General features: G+C 40.3%; 2 protein-coding genes across 4 annotated transcripts; both read left to right on the top strand.

Annotated features, from left to right (window-relative positions):
- The first annotated feature begins 17 nt into the window (after positions 1-17).
- On the top strand, positions 18-13,547 carry LOC127372438 (serine/threonine-protein phosphatase 6 regulatory ankyrin repeat subunit C). 3 transcript variants are annotated; one of them, XM_051416133.1, is made up of 28 exons: positions 18-153; positions 847-930; positions 1,365-1,443; positions 1,649-1,719; positions 1,815-2,015; positions 2,264-2,378; positions 2,900-3,042; positions 3,284-3,496; positions 3,608-3,686; positions 3,785-3,899; positions 4,202-4,284; positions 4,398-4,500; positions 4,962-5,030; positions 5,114-5,254; positions 5,377-5,433; positions 6,013-6,124; positions 6,234-6,305; positions 6,416-6,617; positions 6,807-6,894; positions 7,382-7,499; positions 7,640-7,859; positions 8,152-8,239; positions 8,327-8,410; positions 8,664-8,809; positions 9,040-9,122; positions 9,488-9,570; positions 9,861-9,952; positions 10,069-13,547. In XM_051416133.1, the coding sequence occupies exons 1-28, from the start codon at positions 127-129 to the stop codon at positions 10,257-10,259; spliced, it is 3,159 nt and encodes a 1,052-aa protein (XP_051272093.1). In that variant the 5' UTR covers positions 18-126; the 3' UTR covers positions 10,260-13,547. The 3 variants fall into 3 exon arrangements, 2 of the variants coding, with proteins under 2 accessions (XP_051272093.1, XP_051272094.1); XM_051416134.1 differs by having other exon boundaries at positions 2,291-2,378; XR_007886645.1 differs by lacking the exon at positions 10,069-13,547 and having other exon boundaries at positions 9,040-9,219; positions 9,861-9,896.
- A 448-nt stretch (positions 13,548-13,995) lies between these two features.
- Positions 13,996-20,893, top strand: npepl1 (aminopeptidase like 1). The gene is made up of 12 exons (XM_051416155.1): positions 13,996-14,227; positions 15,257-15,442; positions 15,687-15,857; positions 15,969-16,058; positions 16,164-16,245; positions 16,517-16,659; positions 17,085-17,162; positions 17,276-17,376; positions 17,488-17,611; positions 17,865-18,041; positions 18,497-18,607; positions 19,994-20,893. The coding sequence occupies exons 1-12, from the start codon at positions 14,078-14,080 to the stop codon at positions 20,150-20,152; spliced, it is 1,572 nt and encodes a 523-aa protein (XP_051272115.1). The 5' UTR covers positions 13,996-14,077; the 3' UTR covers positions 20,153-20,893.
- The last annotated feature ends 191 nt before the right edge of the window (positions 20,894-21,084 follow it).

A 21,084-nucleotide genomic window follows, 5' to 3' on the forward strand; every position in this document is an offset into this window, starting at 1 on the left:
TGTAACTACACATCACATATCCTTTTAGCTAACTAAGCTAAAGCTAGGCTAACAAGCTGCTGCAGAGTGACATGTAGTCAACTCTACACTCAGTCTCAATGAAGGAGCTTCCAGAGTGATTGGGACATGGAGTTAAGAAATATCAAGGACCAGGTAGTAAATAAAGGTTTTGTTGTTGTCTTAACTTAACGCCAGATAACTAAGTTTACTATACTTCTCATCAACACTGCAAAGAGCCGGCGAGTCATGTTAGCGACATGTCGAGCAAAGTTTGCTACAAGGCTAGTTAATGTTACAAATTAATTTCCATGCAAAACCAGAGTAAGTTTCAGTGTGTGATGTTCAGTTTTTCGATGTTGTAATGCACCTAATGTTAGACCCATTAATCTGGGTCATTGGGCTCCCTGGTACATGAAGTCCAGACCCTGCCTAACAAACAGTTTAAACATCAGTCTTTAAATGGATCCACATTTCTCCACTACATCGCTACGTTTGCTTAACGTTATCTGTGGAAGACTAATCTTGGCGAGTCATTATTGAGTTTCCCAAGAAGAATCCTAAACATTCACAAGAAGTGCCAGAAGTTTTACATGATTGAAATAAGTAAAGTATTCAGTCAAATAAATACCAGCACAAGGAACAGATGGCAGATTATTTCTCTCCAGTCAGTTTAATCCTTGATAATATTCCTGGAAGTGCAGAGAAAAGAGATTGTAGCTCAGTTTTATTGGCATCTCAGCAAAGTCTGTTCAGTGGAAATTGTGTTTAATCGCTGCAAAAATATGATAGATTTTATTATAATGTTGTTGTTATTAATCTGTTTTGCATGTCAACTCTGTGTTTCAGTCTCCATTGGTCCAGGCTATATTCAGCCGAAACGCAGAAGAAGTGACATTTTTGTTAGACCATAACGAAGATGTCCATTCACTGGTAATATTATCCCGCATTAAGTCTGGAGACATGTTCTACATAAGTTGTGTTAATACATTTGTATGCATTATATTTTGGGAGGTTAAGATGTATGTGGAGCTTTTCATCTACGTATCTCTGCTGTAGGATACTCGCCCGGGCTTTTTTTGACTGCCAGCACAGCTTTTCTTTAATTGTAAATTCAGACTTCTGTATGTTTTTGTTTACCTAGTTTGCTGATGTTTTCTGGACACATCTAATACAAAATATTTAATTTTAATGAAATGTTATTTATATGAACATGCAGACCAAGAGTTTAACATTTTATTTGCACATTAACAAGGTAAACATGTGGAGACAGAATAGAATAGAAATTTAATATACTACAGGGCGAGTGTGACAATGTGACGGCTGCCTACTTTATTGTTTTGTTTGTTTTTCCTTTTTTCTCTCAGGACCAAGAACAAAGCACACCACTTCATGCTGCTGCTTATTTGGGCGATGTCCACACGATGGACTTACTTATTTCTTCAGGTAGAAAAACTATTTGTCTCACTTTGAAATGTGTATGTGAGTAAATAGAAAGCATCATCGTCATCAACTACATATGCTTGTGTATTGTTTAGAAATCAGCCTTTTCAGTAATTAATACAATTAATACATCAAGTACAGAAGATCTGAAATTCAACCAAAACACTCAAAAAGTGAAGTCTAACGTTACTTTTGCTTTCTCTTACAGGTGCTAATGTCAGCGCTAAGGACCACGGTTTGCTGACTCCTTTACATCGAGCAGCTGCCTCACGTAACGAAGTATGTTCCCAATTCAAAATGCTGGAGGAGAAAGACTTTTCTTGACCAGATTGTGTTTGACTTTCATCTTCATTGAAGTTTGTGTTTTTCCTCAGAGGGCTGTGGAGCTGCTACTAAAGCACGGAGCAGAGGTCAACACACGGGACAAGTTCTGGCATACACCTTTACACATGGCAGCTGCAAAGTGGGCTACAGGCTGCGCTTTAGCTCTGATACCACATGTGTGCAGCCTGGATGTCGCCGACAGGTCAGGAAGGACACCACTTCATCACGCAGCGCACAGCGGCCACGGAGAGGTAAACTGTAAACCGTTAACCAAAGTCATCTTCCTGATCTTTTGCCATTTCTAAAGTAACTATCAAACCTTTATGTTTTAATAACAATGCTGGAGAGTATATTTGTATTAGGAAAGTGAATGATATTTTTCTTGATTTCTTGTTGCAGCATTGGGGAGCAAAGTAATTTTTACAATATTTGCACCTCTTTGAAACCAAACTATTGCCACAGCCCTGTTTGAATAAATGTTTCTGCTGTTGTTGTCAAGACAAAACGATGCTATGCACTTCTGCAGATGGTGAACTTGCTCCTGAACAAAGGTGCCAACGTAAGTGCCAAAGATAAGAAGGAAAGGCAGGCAATCCACTGGGCTGCATACTTTGGTAAGTGGTGACTGCATCCCCAATAACACAACTTTCTTGGTTATGTAAACAAAGAAAAAAACAGAGAATAATAAGACAAAGACTGTGGTAACACAAATCAAACAACACGAACACCCAACAAAGAAATACCTGAGAATTGACTCTGTGTCACACATTTGCAAAAGACTCTTTAACAAAAGGTTATTTCACTGAGAAACTAGTGTCTAAAAGAGTTAAATATCAAACTGTTTCAGGGAACAGACATTAACTAGATTTACACCTGTCTGACTGGATGGTTGTGACATCACTACACGACTGACCATTTCATTGGTCAAGCTGTGAATTTAATTATATTCCTGAAAGTTAAAATAAAAGAGTAGTTGTTGACTTTTGTTAACAAGGTCAAAATCTCATGAACATTGTACTAAATTGGCATCTACACTAACTGTGCTACAGTTTGCAAACAGACCAGCAGGAGATGTCACTGTGTGCTGTGATGCAGATGGCAGATGCTTGTAGTAAATGTTAAACCTTTCTGTCAGGACACATGGAGGTTGTAAAGCTGCTGGTGTCTCACTGTGCTGATGTGACGTGCAAAGACAAACGAGGTTACACTCCGCTCCATGCTGCAGCTGCCAGTGGACAGTTAGACGTGGTCAAATACCTGCTGAGACTGGTGGTGGAGGTAAAGTGGCCCATAATGAATTATTATATGTGCCATGTATTTATGTTTCGTGTATACTGTGAAAGACGTATTATTAAATGTGCTACAGACGAGTATTTGTAGAGACTTTCTCAGACACACTGGAAGGCTGAGCTGTAACCTCAGTGCTAGATGCCACTAAATCCTACACACTGGTCCTTTAACACCGATATTACCTTCAGTATTTAATTCTCTCAAATTTTTCTGCTCCATCTCCTCTCAGACTGATGAACCCAACGTCTTTGGGAACACAGCACTTCACATGGCCTGTCATACGGGGCAGGACGCTGTGGCCACTGAGCTGGTGAACTGTGGTGCCCACATTAATCAGCCCAACCACCACGGCAGTACGCCGCTGCATCTGGCTGCCGCCTCCTCCAGCGGGGTACTGTGTCTCGAGCTGCTAATCAACAATGGTGCTGACGTCAACGTGCAGGTAAGGAGCTTGTATTCCATAAGTGGATAAGAAAAGAGCAAAGACAGGAGAAAAATAATGATTTATGTCAGTCTTTTAACTTAACATGTTTTCATTTTCCCTGGTAACCAGAATAAAGAAGGGAAGAGCCCTTTGCATATGGCTGCTATGCATGGACGCTTCACAGGCTCCCAGATTCTGATCCAAAATGGTGACATATTATTAACACTATCCACAGCATCCTTTTGAATCACATGATTGATTTTGAACACTTCATCATATTTATTTCATGTCTCCCTCTGCACACAGGTGGGGAGATTGACTGTGTTGATATGTACGGAAACTCTCCCCTTCATGTTGCTGCCAGATATGGTCAGGAGTTGCTGATCAGCACTCTGCTGACAAATGGTGCTGACAAAGCCAGGTAGGTCTGTTCACATCCCATCATGTCAGAAACCTGACATTGTAACTCTGACCTACCATAATAACACACACATACATATAGACTCAGTTATTACAGATGATCCTATAATATTCCTGACTAAGAAGCAGTAGACAAAATATTAAGCTGTCGATACGTTTAAACCAAAACATTTCCTGGATTTAAGAAAATGTTTGAAAGCATTAAGAACATATCGGTTTGATTTTATTTGCACTTAAATTCCACCTTCATACAGAAAAATGTTCTGTACACACACTAAATAATCTTTGTTGTGATCTCTGAAGACAGGGCATTCATGGGATGCTTCCACTACATTTGGCGGCGCTCTACGGATTTCCAGACTGTTGTCGGAAATTACTGTCTAATGGTAAGAATCTGTGTGAGCCATTAAGCCTTGCTCTTCAATTCATCCTCTCACTTTTGACATTTCAATTACTGACATGACTCGAAATGTGTTGTGGTTGGTTTTGTGTCATTCAGGCCAGTTTTACATCATGCCGCCTCAAATGTCGTCAGCTGGGTTCGATATAAACATCCCAGACGACTACGGGAGGACCTGCCTGCATGCAGCTGCCTCTGGAGGGTGAGTGTGAGACACACACACACACACACACACATACACACATACACATACACACAGTCTGTTATATTCATTTGGACATATACATTGACATACAATTAATAGAAACAATAAATGTAATTCAATATTGTATGAAAACACTTACAATACTTGACACACTATGTATTTTTCTCATTTCAGAATTTTTAAAGTATTATATATTTTATTTTCCAATTGCTTGGCCTCAAGTAGGTGTCATTTATTGAAACACTACTGACTGAAAGTGTAGCCTTTTCATTTTTAACATAGTTCTAATAATCTATCCCTGTAGTTTGCCTGATCAGGAGGAATGCAGCATAAAAACGAGTGTGCCTGAATCATACATATAGTCAAACCTGTTCATAAGCTGTCTCCCACAGATCTGAAACTCTCAGCTTTATCATTTCAAGCTAACTTTTACCTTTTTCGTTTTTTTTTTTTTACAGAAACATTGACTGTCTGAACTTGCTGTTGAATAGTGCTGCTGAACTGGATGTTAAAGATAATTTGGGAAGGTAAGCAGTGCTGAGTAGCTGGAGCTAAGAATCTAACTCTGCTTTGGTGTTTACCTGATAATCACCCCTGATGTCCCTTGCAGATCTCCTTTGCACTATGCTGCAGCTAACGGGAACAGCCAGTGCACAATCTACCTGGTGAGAGCCGGCGCTGAGGTCAATGAGCTGGATCTGACAGGCTGCAGCCCTCTGCACTACGCTGCTGCTTCACACACCTTTTGTGGGTGAGAGAGAATTTACTGCAATTGTAATGTTTTGCTCTTTTTAAGTTAACCAGGACATCATCCTGTGGACAGTTCGTCCTTGATAATCCTGTTTTAAAAAGTGTCCGTCGTTCTTTCCACAGAGGCAAAACAAACTCTAAGCCCGAATACAGCGAGGAAAAACAACATGAAGCCTCTCTGTAAGCCACTTTTTTTATCACACATAATTTATTTTTATTTTTATTTTTTACAAGTAGCATAAAGGGAACTATATCTGAATTTCATTTTACAACCCTGCATTGTAAATGACAATAGAATAAGCTTGAATCCTTGAATTGTAATAAACTATCTTTATACATAAGAGGTGCTCATATTAATATGGACTCTAATTGAATATAATTGATTAGTTAGCAGCCTTTCCATTATTTGAAAAGTAATTCAGAACAAAATCAGAGATAAGGAAAATATCACAACTGTGCAACAGTAAGACCAAATAGAAGGTCAAAATGAGACTTTTATCACTTTTAAATGATTAAGATTTTACAGAAATATGATTCAGTTATTATATAAAAATGCAGTGAATTTTATCTTTCTAAACAAATAACAGAACAATACACAGAAAAGCCATGTTTTATTTATAGTAACTGAACCTTTAATGCCTTTTGGGAAGTGAATGTTTATGAAACACTTTACATAATGGCTTTTTTTGATGACTTCTTGGTGCTGGAAGAAGAATTAAACCCAGACAGGATTCCTGATGTTCTGCTCTGTGTGTTCAGGTGTTTAGACTACTTGCTTGACAATGGGGCGAACCCAACTCTGAAGAACAGTAAGGGCTACAGTGCTGTCCACTATGCAGCAGCTTATGGGAACAAACAGCACCTGGAACTGGTCAGTGGTATCTTTTGATTAGGAGGCTTTTGATAAATGACTTTGATCTTTAATCAATTGCAGACCAGACCAAGATGCGTTTTTTCTTTTTCCTCTCTCGTTCTTGCAGCTCCTGGAGATTTCCTTCAACTGTCTAGAAGAGGTTGAAAGTAATATTCCAGTCAGTCCTTTGCACTTGGCTGTGAGTAGCACACGATCACACTAAATACACTGACAAAGATTGAACTTCTCAATGAAGACCACGTGTTTACATGCCTTTTGACTCTACTGTTACGCATTCTGCCTCTACAGGCGTATTATGGTCACTGTGAGGCACTGCGTCTGCTGTCTGAGACATTAGTGAGTCTGGATGTTCGGGACGTTGAAGGGAGAACTGCCCTCCATCTGGCTGCTCGGAGAGGTTTCGCCCCATGTGTGGAAGTACTGCTGAAACATCAAGCCTCTTACACACTGAAGGAGCACAAGCGCAAGTGGACGGCTCTCCATGCTGCAGGTGTGTATGGGATATTTAAGGAAACCATATGAGATGGGACTTAAAAATATACAGTATACATGTGGTTGGTTGTGTTGATGGCTTTTGATGGACACTTTGAGTTGGTGTTATTAGAAGTTTTTGTTTAATATTAATCTCTGTGATATTTTTTTACTTGATATTTTCCTTTTACTCTTTTCCCCCGTGTAGCTGCTGAGGGCCAAATGGACTGTCTGCTGTTATTGGTCAACGGGGAACAAAGTGCTGACTTCATCGACAGTCCTGATACACAGGGGCAGTAAGTCACTTCATTTCATATACTCTGATTGGTTATCATTGATTGATTGGGTTAACACCTGACACGTAGAGCTTTTACATACAATACTGTTCCATTTAAAACTTATTAACATAATTTGTCTTGTTATGACGTGACAGGATATAAAATACGGATACATTTCAGTGTGAAACTGTTTATCTTGACAGCCACTCAGGTACATAGAGCTAATTAAAGGTAGTTTATTGTATCAAATGCAACAGATCAACAGTTTATGGTATTCTAAAACAATGACTCCAGGTGCTGTTGATCATAGGTCGAGGTGTCAGAGTTAGCTAGTGAACTCATAAATAACTGCCAGCTAATATTCAAGCACTATGATGTGATTGTTTGATAGAAATGTACATGCTTTCTTTTTTTTAAAGGTTACACTTATAATGCCGTCAGGTTAATTTACCCACTGAAAAGTCTGACGATCTGATGATCAGAGTATTTTCTTTATCGTATGCAGGACGGCTCTCATGCTTGCAGCTCTGGGACGTCACACCGACTGCGTCCACATCCTGTTGGAGAAAGGAGCGAAGGCTGATGCTGCGGACAAAAAGGGCTTCACTGCATTACACAGAGCTGTACGTGTATTTGTCGTACACTTTTTTAAAAAATGCACATATTTATGTAAATTAGGGATTTGTCCCTTTACAGAATCCTCCTGCATGTTCTATATGTGTTGTTTTCCTCTCACATCCTATCTTGTGTCCTCGCCCTGTAGGCCATGTTGGGCAGTGAGGACTGTGTCTCTGCTCTGTTGGAACATGGTGCCTCTGCCCTGTGTAGAGACTCTCAGGGAAGGACCCCACTGCACCTGACAGCGTCCCTCGGCCACACGGAGCTACTACGAAGTTTGTTGAAAGCTGCTATGAAAGCTGACCCTCTGGACTCCATATTGGACTACAGAGGCTACACGCCCACCCACTGGGCTGCCTACCACGGTGAGACATCATGTCAAATCTAATTAAAGTAATTTTAACAAAGAGAGTTTGGTTTAGTGCTGAATAGAGCAGCAAACATGGAGATGAATAAAAATAAAACTTTTTAAATGTTAAACATGTTTTAGAGCAGCACAAGCACAGTCTCTGATCTTTCATCCACAGCATCATTTAAGCCTTTGAATAATTTCTCTGTTTAAACACTTAACTGTCTTGTTAAACTCTTGCATGGTGAGATTTTGTGTTATTTTTCTAAGATTTGAATATTATTATTTTTTCTTTCCTGTGTCTGCAGGGCATGAAGGATGTTTACACATTTTACTTGAAAACAAACTTTTTAGCAACCAGGAAGGAAATCTCTTCACTCCATTGCACTGTGCTCTGTGAGTACCGTAGTAAATGTAAAGGCTCATCATACATGAATTTAATGTTGATCTTCAAAATTTATCAAATATGTTCTTCCTTTGCAGAGTTAATGGACACGATGTTGCTGCTGGACTTCTAGTGAAAACTGTTGGCCCTCAAATTGTTCATGTTAGCGATGCCAAAGGAAGGTGGGTTCTGCTCTGAGCTGAGCTCTAGTTATCATAACAGAGCAGAAGAGAACAGTGTTTGTTCTATATGCAATTAAATCACTCTTATAACATCTCAACATGATTATTGCCGTCCATTTGGTCCAGGATATCCCACAAAATTGGCAGTTTTTATATAAAAAAAAAATAAAGCAATTAAAAACATATTTTTATATGTAATGTGCCTGCCCATCCTGTGTTTTATCTGTGTTTTCATCTGTTTGTGTGAGTGCAGGACCCCACTGCATGCAGCTGCTCATTCAGGAAATGTCGCTGGGCTCCAGCTGGTCCTGGCCCAGGGAGCAGAAGTCAATGCTGTGGACCACTGTGGATGCTCCGCTCTGATGGTTGCTGCCGACTGTGGAGAGACGATGGCTGTCGGTATGTGATTGAAAGTCCTCTGGTTAGTGTTTTTGAAATGTGTATGCCATTACTCTGATCTACACCTGGTGTAACACATGGGTACTGTTGTTTTGACCCTCACAGTCCCCACTTATTTTTACCTTTTAATACAAATCTCTTCCCCTGTTGCACTGATTTTAAGTTGGTCTACGTTTACATATAAAGGCCTGTGTTTGTTGTGAAAGGTGTCTTTATTTTCTGCATTTCAGAGTTCTTGCTGCACAAAGCGAAGCCAGACCTGACCCTGGTGGATGTCAATAATAACACTGCCCTTCACTTAGCCTGCAGCAAGGTCACATACACATTCAAATGCATGTACTGTATGCATGCAGTGGCACGATAACTTTTGCATGTGTGTAGCAACAGTAGTGTAACAACTGTCAGATCAGGTGATAACCTGCCAAAATATGATAAAATCCCTGTTGAAAATTAGGTTTAAAATGTAATCAAACATGTTTAGCAAAGGCTCATAACAGTAAGAATGTAATGATGTGGTGGTATAACATTGCACGGTGTGGAATTTTTCTACATTTTTTTTTTTTAGTTTATTAAACAATTTGATTACATTTTCAGCCACAGCTTATGACATTGACGACTTAGTTTATACAATTTTGCTTAAGAAGATTGACACTCAATGCAATGTGTTTTATTCTGCAGGGTCATGAGATGTGTGCCCTGTTAATCCTGGGAGAAATCAGCGATTCCTCACTCATTAATGCAACAAACAGTGCTCTCCAAATGTGAGTTGTCTAAAGCAAACTGGCTGCTATTCGTGCACACTCAAATGTAGTATGAAAAAAAAGGAAATGCACTGCAGTAAAGCTGGTGAATAATTATTTACTTATGGAATATATAGTGTGTTATGTACCTTAACAAGGCACCGTGAAGTTTAGGAAGAAGATTTTCCATGTTTACCGTACTGACTCCTCTGCCTTTGGTCCCAGTAATACTGCATGTGAATTCTTTAACATGGTTGCCTTCCTCCCATGACGCACTGTAATTGCACTAATCGTTTTTCTTCCTCATACAGGCCCCTTCACATTGCAGCGAGGAAAGGCCTGGCGACTGTAGTGCAGGTGTTGCTGAGTAGAGGAGCAGCAGTAATGGCCTTAGATGAGGAAGGTAAGCAGGACTAATTATATTTCTGTTATACAATACCAAAGCAGTCCAAGTTTCCTGCCAACAAAAATATTACTGAAGGACTCCGTGGCATTGATTTCTCTGTTGACCCTCTGCAGGCCACACACCAGCTCTGGCCTGTGCCCCAAACAAGAATGTGGCAGACTGTCTCGCCCTGATCCTCTCCACCATGAAGCCTTTTCCTCCCAGAGAATCCGGCACCGGTACACCCTCCCACTTCAACCCCATCCTGAAGAACTGTGGCATTGCTGCCCCCTGTGGGTCCAGTGGCAATCTGTGTCACGCCTAAGTCAGAGGCCGCACAGGCGCCACTGGAGTCAGATTTCATCCAAGTGTAGCCCAAAGTCTCCAAGTCTCCTTCTCACATGTGTGTCATATGCAGCTGCATGTACACCATGTACTCATGCACTAGTGGCATTGATTGCTTCTCTAAAATCTAGTCTTACACATCACTAATATTAGCAGACCTCTCCTTAGATTATCTTCTCTGTCACACAAGTTGAGTTTAGCACACATATATATGTTATGTTAGTGTATTAACTATTAGCAATGAATGGAAGTTTTAACATGGGCACACTACACAAGCCTCTTCACTTGAACCCCCGTCCGCTGTCACTATCTGATTCGATTCTTAGCTCCTTAACCACCGAAGCCTGAAATCTTTGTTTTCGTGCTCAGCTGATGCAAGTGCAAAAACACTCGGATGATTCCGTGTTTAATTAACGTGTGTGTGTGTGTGTGTGTGTGTGTGTGTGTGTGTGTGTGTGTGTGTGTGTGTGTGTGTGTGTGTGAGTGTGAGTGTGAGTGTGAGTGTGTGTGGCTGCATTTTAGACGTTGCTTCCTAATTATACTTGTTTTAAAATATTTTACAGGTGCTGTAAGCCTTTTATGCAATTAATAAGACTCTTATTTTCTAATCCTGTCGAGAGTGTAGCAGACACTACACGGATATAAAAACAGTTTTATTCTAATATTATCATGATTGATATAAGTTGCATTTCAATTTAGTAAAGTCACAAGCATGTGTATAGTAACAATGATATAGTTTACAGAGTTTAGTGTATATATAGTTCTTAAAATGAAGTTATCCTTTTACTTGTATTATCTTGAAAATCCCAAATTATTCACAATTAACCTCAGGTCAGTGGGTACTGTACTGTGGATGCAATAAAAAGTACATTTTGAGGTGGATGTTAAATAACAAACGTACAGCATGACACAAGTATCACGTTTCAGTTAAATAAGCCAGAGAATTAAATAAACAAGCGATCAGAGAAATAAATAAGCTATATGTTTTATGCGCAGTTTAAATGCACAGGAAAAAATCTTTCAGGAAAATCTTGCGTTCTTAGTAAATGTGAAAAGTTCACTACATCTGCAACTAAAGACTGACTGACTGATATTTTGATCATTAATTTCTTTTTTTTTAATGGTTAAAGATCCCCTCAACTCAGAAATGTGTTTTTCTTATGTCTGCTACAATGTCTGACCTTAACTTAAATGACTGTGCAAAGTTTGTCACTAAAGAGGCGTTTTCACTTCTACTAATATCTGTACATTTCCCGATAATCTGAGATTCAAACGTACCCCGGCAAAGCTAGATTCAGTACGCAACAAACTCAAAAGCCAATCGCTGTCTAGCAAATGCCACCAGCACAGAAACCCTGTCAGTACTGAGAGTTTGCACTAGCATAGTGAAAGTTTTGACAGCAAAGATGGTAGAGTGCGCAGTTTTTGGATGTAAACCGAACCCCAGAGCTTCCTTCCTCCTTCTGCTACCTAATAACAATGTGAACATAGTGTAACATCGTCACAGATAATACATCTTTCACAACCACTGACGCTGCGGCAGCCACTGCAAGTTACGGGCTAACAAGCAACATAAACAAATAAAATATGCTAACTACACATTTTGATATGAGGCTTAAACATTTAGACTATGGCTGAATCTCTCCGATGTTTCCTCTAATGTTAGCCATCTTGATGCAAGGTCCTCTATCGTCGGTGAACCTGGCACAAGCAGCAGTGGCGGGTGGGGCGTTCTTAGAGCCAGTATTCCTCAGTGAGGGAGAAAAAGTATGTTCTTGCAGTTTTTTTTTTCTCCTTTTTATCTGTTTAAAATCATTTTAAACTAAATAGAGTATTTTTACATACTTTAAAACACATTGCAAGTTCTAAGGTGATGTCTTTACATTGCTTGTTTCTCCTGATCAGCAGTATAAAACCCAAAGATATTTAATTTACACCAAATCCCTCACATTTAAGAGGCGTTTTTGCTTGATGAATTAGTAAAATGTCAATTATCAAATGGTCAGTTAAAGGTCCAGTGTGTAACATTTAGGAGGATCTACTGTAAGAAAGGGAATATAATATTCATAGGTATGATTTCATTAGTTGACCTGAATATAAATTTCGTTACCTTTTTTAGAATGAGCCATTTATATCTACAGACGAGGCGGGTCGCCTGCCATCGAGGTCGCCATGTTCAACCGCCATGTTTCTACGGTAACCCACGACAGACAAACCAAACACTGGCTCTAGGTTGGGCCTTTTGTGTTTTTTGTTGCCAGTTTCATGGCCACCGTAGTTTCTCCTTCGCACTTGGACAGGGAGGATGAAGCGAGGGAGTTGCAATCTGTAACTACACCACTAGATGTCACTGAATTCTACACATTTTTCCTTTAATTTTCAATTAATCTGTTGTTTCAGTGCTACATTTTACCTTTTGTTGTCACTATAATGTTGCCAGTGTGCAGTGAAATGAAACCACTCGCATCTGAAGACACTAATAACCTCTGTGAAACACTAGAACTGTTAATGAAAGGTGGTTTTCTCTTCTATGTTTCCTGGTCCGTTGGAAAAGTCTCCATATTTCCTTCATTATTATCCAGCATTTATTGACATTCAATGAATCTGTGTCTAGTAATTATTTCACATATTTTATAAGTAAATTAAGACAAATTGGCAACACTGAAGAGAATTTTTTATAATAACAGTTAATCGCTTTACTCGTTAGCACAATACACCTGTACTGGTACAATGATGTCACTGCCTCTCTCTCTTTAAATATCACGTTTTTATAAATGGAGATGAGTGTTAAATCTTTATCTTTTTATAATCTAAAAGAAGTATACACACACAGACGTTGATATTTTCCCCTTTTACTAATTGATTTTTCCTTAACGATTTGCACTCTGACATTAAAGTTTACATTTTACAGTAGGTTATCCTAACGTTTATGCAAATATATCAAATTTGAAAGTGCATTTTTACAAAGTTAACTTGATAAATGTAAAAGTCAACTCAGTTTGAGGATGTCCTTGCTTTTTTTAAAATTTGGATGAAGTTAGTGGGGAAAGACTGGTTTGATATTTCTGAACACGAGTTGCAGTGAAATAATGTTTGTCTGTAGGAATCGCTCTGTTACAGCTGTTCATGTAAACAAACTGTGTGTCTTCTTTACATCTTACTGAAATTTCAGGGTGTAACTCCCAACTTGAACTATGATGACTATTATGATTTCTAGTTGTGGATGCCATTCATATGAAAGAAAATAAATAAATCGCTACCTTCTGAAGTGTTCTTGCAGGTTGTTTCTTTCCATGGTCAGCCCTTATATATGTCTATATTTATATTCAGATATATCTATGAAATATGAGATATCAAACTCTGTCAGGGATACAATAATTAAGAGTATTTCCATCTTTGACCCTGATGTTAGAGGCATTCACAGGGGTAAAGGGGACTATTATACCGGACCCTCATGTGAGGAGAGCCTGCACAGATACTGGAATGAAGACATGGATACACCCCTGGGCATTTACTTCAGTATCTGGTGTTTATACAAAGTTATGTGTATGAATTTATGATGAATAATAACTCTTAATAGCTTCAGGCTGGTTGTTCTCAGCTCATGTTCAGCGGTGTCGCTTCATGTAGTTGCAGCTGCTCGCCGGTAGAGGTTGATAAAGATTACAGATTACTCACGTCCCCTATAAATTAAACAGCCAAGAGCCAATTGGTCCTCTCCCGGCTTCCGTCGCCGGTTCGGGCTGCAGTGAACGACGGCGGTCTGTCGGCTAACTTTCTCTGGAGCAAGTCACAAAGATGGCGAACGTGGTGCTGGAGTTCAAGGCTTCTGCCGGTGACTCCGAGCCACAGAGTCGCCCTGTTCTGATTGTCGGACAGCAGTCGAGCCTGCAGCAGGTCAGCTGGAGTCAGATCAAAGGCAAACTGCAGCCGGTCGTCAGCAAGGAGGTAACGCTACCTGATAGTGTGAATGGAAAATGGAGTTTGGGTGACAGCTAGTGTTTGTGCTAATGCTATGCTATGCTAAGCTAACCGAGCTAACACAGCTAGCGACGGCGAGGGTCGGTTAACGTTAGTGTAACGGTCGGTCGAGAGAACGTTAGGAGATAACGGGTACCAACGGTCGGAGCCGGTAACGGTTGAGTGTGTTTTACTCAATAAAACCTCGTTTTAATATAATGTTTAGTTTCTTAACTGTAAGTAACAAGTAACAAGTGTTTGTTAGAGTTTATTATTTAGTTTAAATAACTTATCCGGGAGCAATATTCGGTTTTACAACCGGGTGTTGAGGTTAAAGTCTGACTGATAATGGTCTAATGACTGAGACAGTAATGTAAGGTGGTAGTGGGGTCTGGAGGACTGGCTCTACTTAATATACTTATTATAGTGACATATTGCCACTTAACTGGCTCCAGGAAGGAAAGATCATTGTGAAATATTAATATGAGCCAATACTGGACCACACATTAGAGGCTGAGGGAAATATTCCTCACTGCATCCGTTCATTAAAATTAAACAACTATGTTACGCCTTGGCCATCCTAGGGAAGAAAATTCATCTTGCAGAGTACTACTGAGTGATGCACATACACCCCTGGGTTTAAGCAGGGTGGCATCCCGTTCGGTTAAGATGGAGATGTTAGGGTTGTGTTATAGGCTGTGGTACAAAGTCTTCAGGAGGTGGTTGTGCAACGGTGACAACCACTCAGGAGAGAGTGAGTCTGCCAGGTCAAGGAGAGGTTTTCCTGCCATTCAGAGCTCCTCCTACATTGATTACCTCACATGATTGTTACTCTACTGCTTGCAGTGCTCTTAGTTATATTTACTGTCTAATAAGACTAAGAAAAGTGGCAAATTCACACACTTTTTAGAAGCCGTAACCAGGTAATGTTACACATTTTTGCTCGATAAATGACTTAAATGATTAGTGAACTTGACAGTGCGTCTAAAATGTCAGTTTTGTCTCGTGTTTTCTCAGATCTGGCAGGCGGCTCTCGGTGCTTTGAACCCAAACCCCACGGACAGCTGCCCCCTGTACCTCAACCATGCTACGGTGGCTGCACTTCCTTCACGGGTCAGCAGGCACAACAGCCCCTCTTCTGCCCACTTTCTGTCCCGTCTGGTCCGTTCCTGCCTGCCTGGCGGGAACAACCGCTGCATCGTGGTCAGTAATCTAGTATAAGATTTGTGTTTGTTCTTGCCTGTTGCAAAATAATTAAGGATCCCTTTAAGGGGGGAATTTTCTGTCATTTCTTTGACCTTCTCCAAAGAGGTCAGAGAGCGTTCGCTACAGAACTGATCTGCTGCTTCATCATTTTATGACTCCGATGGCACTTCAATCTGGGTCATCCAGTGGACTAAGTGACAGAGTGGCTGATTTGAGAGTGTGTGTGTGTGTTCCTCTGTAGATGGTGTGTGAGCGTTCAGATGTGTTTGCATCCTCCTGTGCCATCGCCAGGGCCTTCCCCATCTTCACTCGCCGCTCCACAGCCTCACGCAGAGCTGAGAAGAAGCACGTCACTTTGGAGTTCGTGATCGTCGGGCAAGAGAGCAGTTCTCTGGATGTCGCAGAACTTGAGGTACTTTTATCACAATGTTCAGGGCCTTTAGTATGCTGCTCAGAAATGGCATGGTCTTGATGCGCTGTGGTACGTGTTGACTGCGTAGCTGAAGTCTTTTCTTCTGTTCAGTGCCTCTCCAACGCTGCTGATGGAGTGCGGCTTGCAGCTCGCATCGTGGACACACCATGCAATGAGATGAATACAGACCACTTCTTAGATGTAAGTGAATTTCTTTTAGAAATGTTGTTGCCATTACTGCAGGAACCTGAAATGATCATTTTGAGTCATCCAGGCTCCTGTCACAGACGTCAATTTGTGTTTCAGGAAATCAAGTCTGTGGGAACTGAACTTGGAATCACTCCAGTGATCATTCGTGGAGAGGAACTCAAACAAAGAGGGTTTGGAGGTACTGTCTGTAATTAGTGTATATTAATTCGGTCTTAATGTCACAATCATTATCAATTTGGTGTCTAAAGACCCACATCCAAAAAATTATCTTTGCATTCGGAGTCTGAAAGTCTAAATAACTGTAATTGTGTTTCACTGTGACATCTTTTGTTGAAGCTGGTTTTTGCAAAATATTACACTCTTTTCAGAAAACTAAACCCAAATATTGGGGAAACCACAGCTCTTTGTAGAGCGATAAGTATGTATAACTGAATTCTTCACCCTTTCAGGTATTTATGGGGTTGGCAAGGCGGCAGAGCATCTTCCTGCATTAGCGGTCTTGAGCCACACACCAGACGGTGCAACCCAAACCATTGCATGGGTGGGCAAGGGCATCGTGTACGACACTGGAGGACTCAGCATCAAGGGAAAGGTACTCCTGTTTTTCCTCTGGAGAAGGCATATTAACTAAAAACCACAATATTTGTTATGCTGATGTCCTACTGTAGTGATGTTCCCAGCGAACAGTACAGTACCTTCAGTACACAGCATAGCACAACATTTTTGACAGCCTCATAAAAGCTGATTGCAGTCGTCTTGGCGGTCCTCAAACCTACACTCTCTGACAGCCCTGATCTGTTAAGCTTTAAGCTTATTCTCAGTATAATCCGTTCACATTTAGCTGCTGTTGCATGCAGCACTTTATGTGGTCTCATGTGCAAATAGAAAGGTAGAGCTCCCTTATTCTGCAGAGAAAAGGTTTACAGACTATCTGGTAAAAGCTTTTGAGTTGGCTCAATGAACGAGAGACATTCAGAGATCACATTTCATCGCATGTAAATATGTTTTACTTTCTAGACCACAATGCCAGGGATGAAGAGGGACTGTGGTGGAGCAGCTGCCATTTTGGGAGCTTTCAGCGCTACTATTAAACAGGTGAGGTGACTTTTATCTCATCCCACAGCAGTTGTAACAGCTGTCATTTTAGCCTCCTCTGTTTCTCTGCAGCAGAGTTTTTAAAGTCAGACTCTATCCTCTGTTTGCACCAGGGCTTTAAGGATAACCTCCATGCAGTGTTTTGCCTGGCAGAGAATGCAGTCGGGCCCACGGCCACACGACCTGATGATATCCACACTCTCTACTCTGGAAAGTAAGACTTTTTCTTAGTGTTAAATTACCTAAACATTATTTTACTAGTAAAACCCACTAGAATGAATGTGTGCTGTGGTTTACATTTTCATGTCATTTGTTTATCCTGAAGGACAGTGGAGATCAACAACACTGATGCAGAGGGCAGGCTGGTGCTGGCTGATGGAGTAGTGTATGCCAGCAAAGACCTGTCAGCTGATATTATTCTGGACATGGCCACACTGACGGGGGCACAGGTGGGTGACAGCCTCTTTATAGACTGTTGTTAAACTTTGCACAGTATGTGTATGAGCTGGAGGATTCAACTTGCATTACAAGTCAGTAGATATAGACTCAGAGGATAACACTGACTGTATTTTATCTTTTATATATATATATATATATATATAATATTTTATCAACGCATACCTTTAAAGAAACCAAAACCAACAATTAATTTAGCCTTCCAACAGGTCTCTATCTAAAACCTTTTTTGTTTCTGTCGTGCAGGGGATCTCCACTGGAAAGTACCATGCAGCGGTGATGACTAACAGTGAGGAGTGGGAAGTTGCATGTGTCCGCGCTGGCCGCAGCAGCGGAGATCTCGCTCACCCTCTGGTCTACTGCCCGGAGCTGCACTTCAGCGAGTTTACCTCTGCCATGGCCGACATGAAGAACTCTGTGGCGGTAAGTGACAAACCACAGATTCATCAAACCCAAATGCTAACAAAGGGCATGGGGATCTAACACATTTGAGAGTTTGAAGGACAGAAAATTAAATTGTAAGTAAAAGTGTCAGTAAGGCCTTTTTTAGGGAATTTCTTTATTGTTGTAGCTCACTTTACCTTCTACCTTATTTTTTGCATGTCAGTACAGGCTGGACCACATAACAACAGATACCCGCTGCTGTGTTAGTTATGCTGAAACGTCTATCTGCTAGTTTGTCTGAATTGTTTTGTCCAAATCTGGAAGCAAACTGGATAAGAAACGTTTGAATGTGTTTTTAAAGCTTGAAGCTATTCAAGCTTATTACCTATTAAATCTGCATACAAATGGTTGGACACCAAAGGCAAGAGTTAATTTTGTATGGTACTATGGTTGTAAACTGTAATTATAATGTATAATTATTTGTGACTTGACAGGACCGAGAGAACGCCCAGAGCTCCTGCGCCGGCCTCTTTATTGGTTCCCACCTGGGCTTTGATTGGCCTGGTGTCTGGGTCCATGTTGATATCGCCTCCCCCGTACATGCTGTGAGTACCTGGAACTAACAGATACTGAGCAATCAAGTTAGTGCTCTGATTTTTACCCTGGAGCAAGTCAGGTGATAGTCATAACTCAGTGAAGTGAACGTGTTTTTTTTTTTTTTTTTTTTTTATTGGGTGCATGCACGTGTTTTCTGCTGGCTGCAACTGGCTTGACAAGAAATGTCTCAAGCTGAGATGAGCAGAGGAGCAGATCAGGGGCGTGTCAGTGGAATTTACATTTTAGATGTCGTGCTGCAACTTTCGTATCAGAAATTCTGCATACTTCAGACCATGCCTAGCTTAAGCTGCTGGTTTTCTGTGCTGTATTTTAATGGTTTGAGACTCGTGCACATAAGCCTCTACAGGATCACATTGAGCCAATGTCTGAACCTTTTTCACCACAAAATAATGTAAATATATTTATGATAGTACAAAGTCGTTTGCAGGTCCATATGCAATCAGCTGTGGAAAATGGTGCTTTGGTTTGAGTTAATAGTGACAAATATTAAGTCCTGTCAGCAGAGACAATAACCTGAAAGAACTGAGTCAGCAGAATGTTTAAGGAAGTTTGCAACAACTCTCCTATGAAGCCAAACATGACAAAATATTCTGTTAATATTTAAAGGATTCAGGTTCAAATTTTAAGTCCTAAAACAATAGTCAGGTGCCCATATGAACATGTATTGAACAGGTTTTTGTTTCCTGTAATAATTCCTCCTGTTCATATTGGACATTTAAAGATCTTTTCTGATGCATTTTCAATGTAAGTGATGGGGGACAAAATTAAAAACAATTGTGGGGATTCCCTGAGTGCCAGTATGAACAAAAGGAGGGCCTCTTTATCAGACCTTGGAAGGGCAAACTAACCGTATCAGTTTCCATGTTGTACAGAAACTTGTTGATCCATTAATATCCACAGAAACTTTATTTCTCTGATTTCTGCTGCTACTTTCCTTCCTCATTCATTATGAAACACAGTGCAGCTTTAGAAGGAAGTGAGAGCAGCTGATCTTATTAGTTGTGACTGGTACTATATCACATTTATTTCGAATAAATTATTATAAACCGATAATCTATCAGCTTTGATTTCATTATCAAATAATGATATATTATCAGATTGTTCTCGTACATCTACACCTGCTCATTATGTTTTCTTTCAATTCCAACTGCTTTTTACAACTTTCCTGCAGGCGTGTCAGGATTGTGCCTCTGTATAAAGCCTGTAGTAACATTTATAAAATGGGATTTTAGACCAAACAAGGTCTTAGGTTTCAGACACATTAACTCTGTTTGTAAAAGAGAACTTTAAGGAAGCAAAGAAAAGATAACTGCAGGGTAACTTTACGGTAACAACGCTGAAATCTGACCTCTGTTTTTATTTTGTCTCTTCAGGGGGAGCGTGCCACAGGATTCGGCGTTGCTCTGCTAATGGCCCTGTTTGGTCAGGCATCAGAAGACTCCATGCTGAACAAAGTGTCTCCTCTGGGTGCTGCCACCAACATGTCCGGAGACCATATGGAGCGTGACTGCAAGAGACGAAGGCTGGTGTAGAACAGACGCAACGGTTTACTCCCCAACGCCGACCGGCTCCCGCTCAAACTGCTGAAGCAAGAGCTCATCCAGTTAAAACATTTTAAAACTGTGATTCAACTTCCTGTGTTTGATTCAATTTGAATTCACTGAATAATAAAAAAAAAAAAAAAAAAGATAATGAGTAAATCAGGTGTGTTATACATGATTATGATAAAAACACAGGGCCTTTTTTGTCCTCATGACGTAGCACTTGCTGCACTGATCACCTCCAAAGCTTCTCCATTGTCCAGTTGCTCTTGATGACGATGCATTGATTTGTTTGTTTTTACCTCATAAAACATACACCTTGTGTTCAGATATCCACCTCATCAGCAGGCATTGTTGTATGTTGATACTTTTATGCACAACAAGGATTTATGCCATACATGTTGTCTCTGACATTGTGAAAGAATACTGGATCAGGATCAGTAAAGCTTCCTTTCTTTTATGGTAACCACTGCACTTTGTGTTCACCCTGTGTATAGTTGGATTGTGTTATCTCTTGGACCAAACTGAGGAGTGAGCGCTCATTGCAGTTTTTAACAGTTTTACAGTTCAGTGTCAGGTGAGTACTTGCCAAGCAGTGCCACATATGCTCTGTCAGCACAAAATGCACATAGAAGTTTATAACTAAGTCCAAGTATTAGATTCCAGTGTAAGTATGAAATTGTTTCCACCCTTGTGACAATCATGTCCTTCAATAAAGTCGGTGCCATCTGACCTCTGTGTGTGCATGTGAAGTAAAATGCTCCAAAACATTGACAAAAATATCTGAACTCAAGATTTTAGGAGAATTAAATGAAGACTTAAAAGCTTTTAAGTGGATCTTGAGTTCAGTTTATAACTTAAAGAGTGTAATAGCATCACAACATGTATGTTACCTTTTCCAGATTGTTAATTTCTGTCATTGT

This window comes from Dicentrarchus labrax, unplaced genomic scaffold (genome assembly GCF_905237075.1).
Source record: "Dicentrarchus labrax unplaced genomic scaffold, dlabrax2021, whole genome shotgun sequence".
Lineage (NCBI taxonomy): Eukaryota > Metazoa > Chordata > Actinopteri > Moronidae > Dicentrarchus > Dicentrarchus labrax.

Coding starts and splice junctions, on each gene's coding strand:
- LOC127372438 (XM_051416133.1), top strand. CDS start 127: ATGGAGTTAAGAAATATCAAGGACCAG. Junction 4,501..4,961: donor CATGCAGCTGCCTCTGGAGG/GTGAGTGTGAGA, acceptor TTTTTTTTACAG/AAACATTGACTGTCTGAACT. Junction 7,500..7,639: donor TCACTGCATTACACAGAGCT/GTACGTGTATTT, acceptor CTCGCCCTGTAG/GCCATGTTGGGCAGTGAGGA.
- npepl1 (XM_051416155.1), top strand. CDS start 14,078: ATGGCGAACGTGGTGCTGGAGTTCAAGGCTTCTGCCGGTGACTCCGAG. Junction 16,246..16,516: donor CAAACAAAGAGGGTTTGGAG/GTACTGTCTGTA, acceptor TCACCCTTTCAG/GTATTTATGGGGTTGGCAAG. Junction 17,163..17,275: donor TCAGCGCTACTATTAAACAG/GTGAGGTGACTT, acceptor TGTTTGCACCAG/GGCTTTAAGGATAACCTCCA.